Source organism: Agrilus planipennis, unplaced genomic scaffold (genome assembly GCF_000699045.2).
Source record: "Agrilus planipennis isolate EAB-ADULT unplaced genomic scaffold, Apla_2.0 scaffold125, whole genome shotgun sequence".
Classification (NCBI taxonomy): domain Eukaryota; kingdom Metazoa; phylum Arthropoda; class Insecta; order Coleoptera; family Buprestidae; genus Agrilus; species Agrilus planipennis.
The window spans coordinates 131,410-141,553 of NW_020439119.1; the positions used below are offsets into that span (position 1 = coordinate 131,410).

General features: G+C 37.0%; 1 protein-coding gene across 1 annotated transcript in view; it reads right to left on the minus strand.

The window, feature by feature from the left end:
- The window catches only part of LOC108736195, a 121,651-nt gene that overhangs the window by 29,023 nt on the left and 82,484 nt on the right, over positions 1-10,144 (minus strand). Inside the window, exons 7-8 of the mRNA XM_025977711.1 lie at positions 1,501-1,654; positions 512-582 (exon numbers count right to left, since the gene is read on the minus strand). Of these exons, the coding sequence (XP_025833496.1) occupies positions 512-582; positions 1,501-1,654 (225 nt within the window). The remainder of the gene's footprint in view (positions 1-511; positions 583-1,500; positions 1,655-10,144) is intronic.

Genomic DNA, 10,144 nt, shown 5'->3' on the forward strand with positions numbered 1-10,144 from the left:
GTAATATTTATTATTTTATTTATATATATGTTTCGTGATATTAAGTTTTATGGGAGCTAATGTACTACACCTCGACAGTTTGCAAGCAATACATTGTGACCCAAAGAAACTTAGTAGATTCATATTATTTAGGCACTTACGCAATATTTCTTCACTATGTATTGCAGCTTTGAAAAACTTCAAATGAAACGTCGATGCTGATTTTCTTATAATAAATAATTTTTGACCCTAATCGGCTCTGATTTTATCAAACACTAAAGAGGAAAATGTAGAACACATTTTCTTCCATAGCCTAATTTTTTCCTAGAACATTTAATTTCCAGAAGTTACAAACAGCGAGAATTTAGAGGGTATCCAAATGTCGATAGACAATATTCCATATTCTGTATCAGCAGTAATCCTTTTACGGATTATTTTGGAAATATTGGAAAATACATATTTTCCCATTAGTGGTGGGTATCGACTACAGAGTGAAGTCTAAGATAAAATGTAAAACAATGTGTAGGTTTACCTGTCTTTTGTCGAAATAGCGACCCCAGTCTTTTTCGTTTTCAATAGCCGGAATTAATACATCAGAGATATCTGCAGCATCCCCAACAAGGAGTAAAACATATGTTAGTGACGCTGTTAAATGAGTAAAAACTTCTGAGCCAGTTTCGGTGCTGTTTGAAAAAGCAACTTCGCAAGAACCATCTCCTGGACATAAGAATCCTTGACATAACTTCGATTTCTTCTCATTATGCTTTGTCGAATTAATGACAGATTTCGTTATTGCCATTTTTAGAAGTAAACGAATAACTAATCCTCTTCTCATACAAAGAACCTTAAAGATAAGTAAGTATACGTAGTTTATATCGAGACAAGAATATGTAGTTTGAATTTAATAATTCGTGTATTAATCTATTTTAATCCGTAGCATAAACTTAGAATTAAAATTTTTCCTGATATTAACCTATTGCTAATTCTTGTAGTGCTATCTTTACAATGGTCACAGATCTTTGAATAGAAAACTAGTTTTCAAATATTATTTTGAATACTTGTATATAAGTAATAAGTATAAGGGTGTCTACAACTATTTCCAAGATATTTTTACCTGCAAAGGGTTGATACACTAAAATTATACCTAAATTACTTCCATATGATATTTGGATAGACCAACAATATTTCTAATATTTAAACTTCCAGATTAAGGTTTCAAAGAAAAGATAATGGTAAATGTACCCTGAATCTATACATGCCGCCCCCTTGAAAGTTAATGAAGCTTTCAATATAAAGTTAAGAAATGCCAGTAATTATGCTAGAAAAAACATGCTCAATAATTAAGAAACATAAACAATTAACAAACACATACGGATAGGCAATAATGAATGATATTAATAGTAATTAAATCTACGTTAACCTAATAAAGTTTATAGGTAATTAATAGTCTTTGCATTCATGAATTGTTTAACGGGAGAACGCACACCTTGTTCACTGGTCCCTTTATAATCGAATCACTACCAATTTTCTCCTCTGAGCCGCCATTTATGAGGAGGCTCACTACGAGAGCACCCTCTTGCAGTAAATTCGCTTGCTGTTGTGTCCACTTGGTCCTGCATTGGAGCTTGCTCACATATTCCTTGCTCCACCGCTTCCAGAAATGCTGCTTGATTTTCTGCACATGTTAGAATTTAATCAGATGGTTATCGCTTAGATCAGCTAGTGATGGTTCCGGCAAGGAAGTAAGAGTGCGACCGATTAAAAAGTGGGATGGAGTTAAAGGATTAGGATCATTGGAATCATTTGATCAGGGAGAAATAGGGCGTGAATTTAGTATCGCTTCAATGTGTTTTAGAATTTTTATATTCTTCGTAAGTTAAAGACGTTTGACTGTCAACTCGCATCAAATGCCATTTCGACACCCGCTTCCCAAAGTCCACCGAAATGTGGAAAACGCAGGAATAAGGTGCCATGTTACGCCATCCTCGTTTAAAGTATTTTTTATTTCTGATACATTACTGGGATCGTTGAGCATGTTACAGAGATCTTTTACCATAGAGTTCGTACGACAAAATTCGTGCCATTGCCTGAATATACGTTTAAGGGAATGCCGCTCCTGAATGTGAACCTACGTAAGGTAGCTAAGCATACTTCTGCACTTAGACTTGTTATGAATTCGAGGTGTATTGACTTAGTGGCGAAATATATACATATGCATATATAACATTTTAATGATTTCGCCCCACGTCCCTTTCTGTCTCTAATAATGACAGGACTGGCGTCATCCAAGCCACAGTTGTAGAAAGGAGGAGCTAGTGTTGCGCGGGTTTGGAGTAATGATTCCATCAAAGGTGTGATAGTCTTAGGGTTTGCTCAATAACACGGAATGCAATTACACAATACTATTTTTACGGTGTTTTTACAGGAGATTGGCCAATGATAGCACCTGATTAATTACGCAATGTAGCAGCCCAAATATGTTCACTCCTGATAATAGGATATTTTTTATTATGATAGAATAATGACTTTTGAAGACGACCTCCTTCTCACAATATTTGGTTTTCATCTAAAATGGCGTTAAGCAATAATAAATTACTGATATTTTATATTTTTCCATTTTTTGTATGTTTGTAATTGGGAGCATATTATTAGCACGTTTAATTTAATTCTATATTTAAAAACTTGTTTGAATCAATAATCGTACTAATCGGCCATTTAGTTTCGTCGCATGAAAACCAATGTGGACTATTCCACCACAATTGGGAGGTTTTACGTTGTTTACCTGACTTTTCACGAGTTACGAGATCAGCAGGATTGCTTTTGGAAGATATATGCCTCCAGTCCTTGTTGTTTGTCAAAGCTTGGATCTCTGTCACTCTTTTTGCTACAAAAACCTTCCACTTAGAAGGTGATTTTGCTAACCATGCTAATATTACTTTTTAATCACACCAATAAAACTGCTGATGGAATTTTATACGTAAAGAATCGATTACCCTTTTTAATAATTTTGCTAAGAGCAATGCGCCACACAGTTCCAGTCGCGGTAGCGAAATGTTTATTAGTGGTGCTACGCGGGATTTCGAACATAATAGTGATTTGGAAATAATACCAAATTTACCTTGACTTCTGATATAAATACTAGTTATTTTTGTTTAAAATAAAAATCCGTTTTTAAAAAACAAAAAAACTTTATTTAAATAAAATTTGAAATTGTTCCACAAATGAGATGTCGCTAAGACCAATACACTTGAATAAGTGAAGTAACAACTCTTGACACGAGTATTTATAATATTATGTCTTGCTGACATATTCAAAATGCAACGCAGTGCATAAGTTGTACAATAGTTTCTTTGTATTAAGTCGCAATATATAACTCGCCGTGTGCTTTTTCGGAAGACACACGCGTCCTTTAGCTTGACTTGTCGCGGTATAAGAGGTTTCTAATATCTTTCAACTGATCCCTGAACGATAGTCATTTCGTGTTTAATTCTAACGTGACCGCTTGGTTCCATGTTAATTTTGTCTGTCAAAGAGCTTAAATAATTAACTTAGCATTGATTATTATTGAATCTAACAATCTTAGCGGATCGAATATTTGGGCCGATGACGACAAAATTGATCTCTTTGTTACCTGTTCCTTTTCGTCGAAGCTTTGGATGTTATACTGGAAAGTATCACGATCGGAATTCCATAGAACCCCCAGATTTTAGTTCCTGTGTCGACACCTAATTTGATCGGTCGTTGATTTAGATCTTGCATTTATGTTCGTTAAAATTTCCTTATTGTTCGAATCCCATCGGCGTAACTCAAAACACCCTTATTTTAATATACTGTAGCGAGCACGAGCGCGTTTGTGCGCGATCGGGCATACGTGTGTGTGAGCGGCTTATCGATTCGCCGACTAGCCGCGGGCGCTTTTCTTCATGTGCGCCGTATTTGTAAACGTGTGTGTCGTACCTGCGTTCCGGGAAAGCAATTAAACAGTTCAAAGAAAACGAGACTTTTCCGGACGGCTCTAGAAAGTTCCCGAAAGGGACCAAAAGAGTATTTAAAGGAAGAGACGATCGCCGAGAGAGTAGAAAGTAGACCGTTGCAGAAGTGAATCAAGACACAAATTGACAGTGATAGAAAGTGAAATAAATAGAACAGTGAATAGTAACAGTAGTGTAAATAAATGGAATAATTACCTAAGTTTAGTAATAATTTAAAAGTGTTTTTAAGTTCAATAATAATTAGTGTAAATAAATAGTTTTCTTCTTAAAGGTTAATTTGTTAAAACCCACGAACATTACAACTGGTGTCAGGTGTGGAGTTGAGTAAAAGACATTACAATGGCAAAGAAGTTGTACGAATTGAAAGTATTTGAGTTAAGAAGGGAATTGGAAGAACTGGATGAAGCGACAAGCGGTAACAAAGCGGAACTTCAGTGGCGGCTCGCGAAGGCGTTGAAAAAGGATGGCCATGATCCTGAGACGTTCTTTTTTGAAGACGAATTGTCGCAAATGATGAAGTTTAGAAAAATTGAAAGAAAACACTAAAAGTTTGGGATATAAATTGGAACAAAACAGTAAATGTATGGAAAATAAATTGGAAGAAAATAGTAAAAGTCCGAAACGTGAATTGGAAGAAAACAGTAAAAGTTTGAAACGTGAATTGGAGAATAAATGGGAAGAAAAAAATTTAATAAGAATATTCAAGAAACAGAAGAAAAGATAAAAATGCTGGAAGAATTGATTTGTAATGGAAAGACAAAACCAATCGAAGGGGGTGTTGGCGCATTTAGTACACTCAACGAAGTCGGCCAAATTAGCCAAGGAAGCGGTATAGAGTCCAGAACACGAGTAAAATCACCAACGTTTGACGGAAAGTCCTCATGGACCACATATCACAAACAATTCGAGGCGGCTGCTAAGGCGAATAAATGGGCGCCTGGAGCAAAAGCCACTGCGTTGACCGTTGCGCTTCGTGGAGAGGCATGTGACATTTTGAACACCCTTTCCTCGGAAGAATTGGCGGATTATGAACAGTTGGTAAAACGGTTGGAGTTGCGCTACGGCGAGGCTCATTTAACAGCGGTGTATCACATCCAACTGAAAACCCGTCAGCAGAAACCAACGGAATCCCTACAAGAATTCGAGGCCGATATTGCGAGACTGTCTCGACTGGCCTATCCGAATACTCCAGAAGAATTGATGGAAAGGTTGGCAGTGGAGGCATTTACTGATGGACTTCGGGACAGTGACACCCAACAACAAATACGCCTTGACCGACCTAAGACGCTAGCTGATGCATTGGCTCGTGCATTGTACTACGAAACTGTTAAACGGGCCTATTGCAAACAGGGAAGGGTTCGGCTACTGTGTGAAGAAACGGATTCGTCAGAATCTTTAGAAGAAACCGTCTGCCGAATCATCTCCAAGTTCGATAAAGAAACAAGAAGGCTAAAATGTTGGAATTGCGGCGAACTAGGTTATACCAGGAGGCAGTGTAGAAAATGTACTCCTCCCCCAAGTACTCGACGTCAACAGCAGGAAAACTAGATAGGGTCGACGTAACGGGGCAAACGTTGACCCAAAGACAAAAAGACCCCGAATTTATCGCATTTACGAAGACCTTGAAGCACCAGAATGACAGTCTACTCCTAGGTGGAAAAATAAATGGCCGAAGATGCGTGTTTCTTTTGGACACTGGGGCCACTAGGAGCGTAGTAAAACCCAGCGTAGTTGAGGATTCTAACCGGGTCGTGTCAACTAAGTGGGTTCTGCGTACGGCTACCGGAGAAAAAGCGGTTGTTCATGGCGAAGCTGACGTCTCACTTAAAAATCGGTAAGACTGTCTTTGACCATCGAGTGCTTTTGGCAGATATTGAAGATGACGTAATTGTTGGGCTGGACGTTTTATAAAAATACGATTTTGACATGATTTTAAAAAGACGCATTCTAAGACTGAATGCCGAAGAATTCTATTTCATCAGGGGTAGACAGGAGGCTGTAAACCGAAAGGTAAATTCTGAAACAGTACCTGTTGAAATAAGTGGAGTGATGGACAGACATTGTAGGAAGCTAACGAGAGAGCAGAAATACAAAGTGCAACATCTACTTTTTCAGAATGCCGACGTCTTTGAGACTGACAGGAATGGTAGGGGAAGGACCAATATCGTAAAACACAAGATCAATACCGGTAATGCGCAGCCTATTTGTCAAAGAACTAGACGATTACGCTGGTCAAAAAGGAAGATGCAGAACGAATAATCCACGAAATGCTGGAGACCGGCATAATTGAGCCATCCTCAAGTCCATGGACATCACCAGTAGTATTGGTAAAGAAGAAGGATGGAACAACCCGTTTTCGTGTGGATTACCGACAGCTCAACAACGTAACTAAGAAAGATAGTTATCCACTACCACGGATTGATGACACCTTGGATATGCTTTCTGGCTAGAAAATGTTTTCCACACTCGATTTGAAGAGCGGATACTGGCAAGTTGCTTTAGATGGTGCCGATAAGGAAAAGACCGCATTCTCTATCGGCACGGGCCTTTGACACTTTACAGTTACATCTTTTTATACCTTTCGGGTTATGCAATGCACCGGCGATGTTCGAAAGGTTGATGGAGAAAGTCTTGAGTGATCAAATTGGAAAGACCTGCTTGGTATTCTTGGATGACATCATAGTGATTGGAAGCACCTTTAATGAACACCTGCAGAATTTGCAAACGGTATTCCAGCGGTTACGTGAGGAAGATTTGAAACTCAGTCCGAAAAAGTGCCACCCTTTCCGCGAAGAGGTTTCTTACTTGGGACATGTTGTATCAGTGAAGGGCGTAGCAGTGGATCCAGAGAAGATAAAGGCCGTGAAAGAATGGCCAGCGCCTGGAAATGTCCACGATATAAGAAGCTTCTTGGGACTGTGTACTTATTATCGTCACTATGTTTATGGATTCGCCAATATCACCAAACCTTTGAGACGTTTAACCGAAAGTAACCGCAAAAATTTCATTGGGATTCGGATTGTCAAACGGAATTTGATACTTTGAAGCAGGCTCTAATCACAGCCCCGTACTGGTACATCCTGGGACCAATGGAATGTTCATTTTGGACACCGACGCCAGCAATGTGGGAATGGAAGCCATTCTTTCGCAGTTACAAGATGGCCACGAGAAGGTAATCGGCTATATTAGCAAGACCTTATGAAAAGCCGAAAGAAACTACTGCGTCACTAGACGAGTGATGCTGGCTATAGTCAAAGGTGTAGAACATTTTTATAAATACCTGTATGGACAAAAATTTACCCTACGCACCGATCATGTAGCTTTAAAGTGGCTTCCCAATTTCAAGAATCCAGAGGGCCAGGTAGCTCGATGGATTGAGAAGCTACAGGAATATAATTTTGACGTAGAGCAACGGCCTGGAACCGGACACAAGAATGCCGATGCATATTCCAGAAGATCTTGTCAAGCAGACTGCAAACAGTGTGATCTAATGGAAAAGAACGAAGAAGCAATTCGACGCGTCACAGTAATCGATGACGAAATTTTACCTGACAATATAAAACACAACCACCATCCTGAAAGAGGAAGGAGAGAAAGTGGTAACTAACTAGTTTTCAAATATTATTTTGAATAAGTGTAAGCGTATCTACAACTATTTTTAAGATATTACCTGCAAAAGGTCGATACACTAAAATTATACCTAAATCACTTCCATATGATATTTGGATAAACCAACAATATTTCTAATATTTAAACATCTGAACAACTATTAAAACGTCAAGTATTTTAAGCAGGCTACCTGACAAACGGCCACTATCGTAATTCACATATACCTACCAACCAAATTAGGCTTTTTTATTTCTCTTCGATGCAGATAACTTCCTTTGCTTTTAAATACCATAACTACAGTACAGTATCACACCAGGATATTCCTTTCAAGATTTTTAAGTAAATGTACTTGTAGTAGTTAAGAATATGGCAGATTTGGAGAAACATTCCGGATTACACTGTTAAATATTTTAAAACATTCCAACTGTCAAAGAATAAAATTGACTTAAATTTTCTACATATTAATGCGTACCTACCTAATGCGACTTATTTAAAATGTAAAATAATGAAAAAGTTAAAATTAGTTCAATAAAAAATTAATAAAAGCCGCTTAGTATCTAACACGGTAACAGTCTAATTCGAGATGGATAAATTTATTGAAAGAACCATAAAAAGAAATGTATCATCGGTAAAATTAATAAAACTTATTTATGTATATATATTGCAGAATGTGAAATTAAATAAATATGGTGGGAATACATCTTAGCAACCTTCATGGGGTAAGTTAATACAATATCCTTTGTTTTTATTAAATGCAACGGAAACCAACCTTCAATAGCATACACCAATTTGGCTGTGGTTGTGCCAACAAAATTGTAATTTCAGAATATACTACAACATTATCCTGAAGGTCGGAAACATTTTTAACATTGCTTGGGTTATCCAGATAAAGATACGGCAATCCAAACATGACCCATGGGCTCATACCGCTCACTGGTTTATATATATAAAGTTCGTCCCACTTTTTGCGAAACATCTGCAATAATAATTATTTGATGGTAGGTATATTAATTCATTTATATTATGTATTATGTAGTTCGTTTGTTCATTCCTTCGTTCGTTCTATATACCTTATACAGAATTTCTAGCGGTGCACCTCTTAGCAGAAAACAGAAAAACAGTTCCTTGCATTTTACGTGAATATCCTTAAGTATCTTATTTTCTGAGGTGACTGGAAGTCCAACGAGTTCATCTGATGAATTACAGATGGCAGGCAACAGGTTCATAACACAAAAGAGTAAATTTGCCAGGTCGTTGACTAGAACGTGACTCCTGCACATTGACGGAGAAGCCTGTAAAGTTAAAATTAAGCAAAAACTATTTTGGGTAATGTTAGTATTTAAATGTGTTATTTGTGTTTTCCATTTTCGTTTTTTACATGTTTGCAGGTATCTGGAAGGTTTAAGTGCGTTGTTAAGAAAAAATCAAAAATGCACTTTTATATTTAATATTATTTATTAACCAAATTAAATTGTTTTACATGAAAAATTTTCATATGTTACCTCGCACATGGCTTCTTATACTACACACTGGAAAACTGTGAGACTTAACGGCGCAACTCCTTTTTCCAGAAACTGCTTACATACCGCAGCTGCGCCCTTTGTCTTAGCACATATTCGCGCGTACACTCTCGTAGTATATAATATGATGAGTATGGATATACCCGCAGAGTATTTAATATGCATAGCAGACATATATTGCCGTTCTTGAACGACTTGCGTCCAAAAACAAAGAGATAAAATATAAAATATCCAAAATTATGATGATTGAACGCTTATTGTTAGTTACCAACCAAATGGTATTTAAATGAGTTGACAGTCGCTCCCCACAGGCCACCAAAGTGCAGAGATTTAGCTGGTATGAAATTCCAATTAACACTGTTGTTTGCTAATGACGTCTGAATTGACTTATTGTTATATTCAGATTTGATAAAATAATGAATACCTGAATGTTTGGTGATTGTATTTACAAAGTTCGTAACATGGTTAGAATAAATGTGGTTTGATTTCTCACGTCTTACAAAAAATATTCGTATGTTTGCTAAAAAAGGCTCAGTAGTAAGATTGCTAACTAGTTCCATATGAACTGCTTTAGTCAGAAAGAATACAAATTTACTTTCATTTCAAAATTGTTCTTCCTTTATAAGGAAAGGGCCACAAAAATAAATTCGTCAAAGTTGGCTTCGCCCGAAAACAACGAAAATATTAGTAAATTAATTTTTTAATTAATTTAACTAACTACAGGTAATTCCAAATGAATTAGGAAAAATTGTTGCTACAAGCAGCGGTAACATCGACGATACGTACCTAATAGTTTAGGTCGCAATTCATTGTATGTTTACGTGTATGTAGACGAAACAACATACATAGTGACAAAGAAGGCCAGGTTTCTGGACGGCATATATTGGGAATTTCTAGAAAATGTGAAGCCTCTGTAAATAGTTGTCGCTAGTTTGAGTTAATACAAGATACAGAGTTCAAGGCAATAAAAAAAGGAGAGAGAACGTAGAAATGATGGTGTTTGCATAGTGGTGAATTGTTAACTAATTAATAATAGAAGTGTTA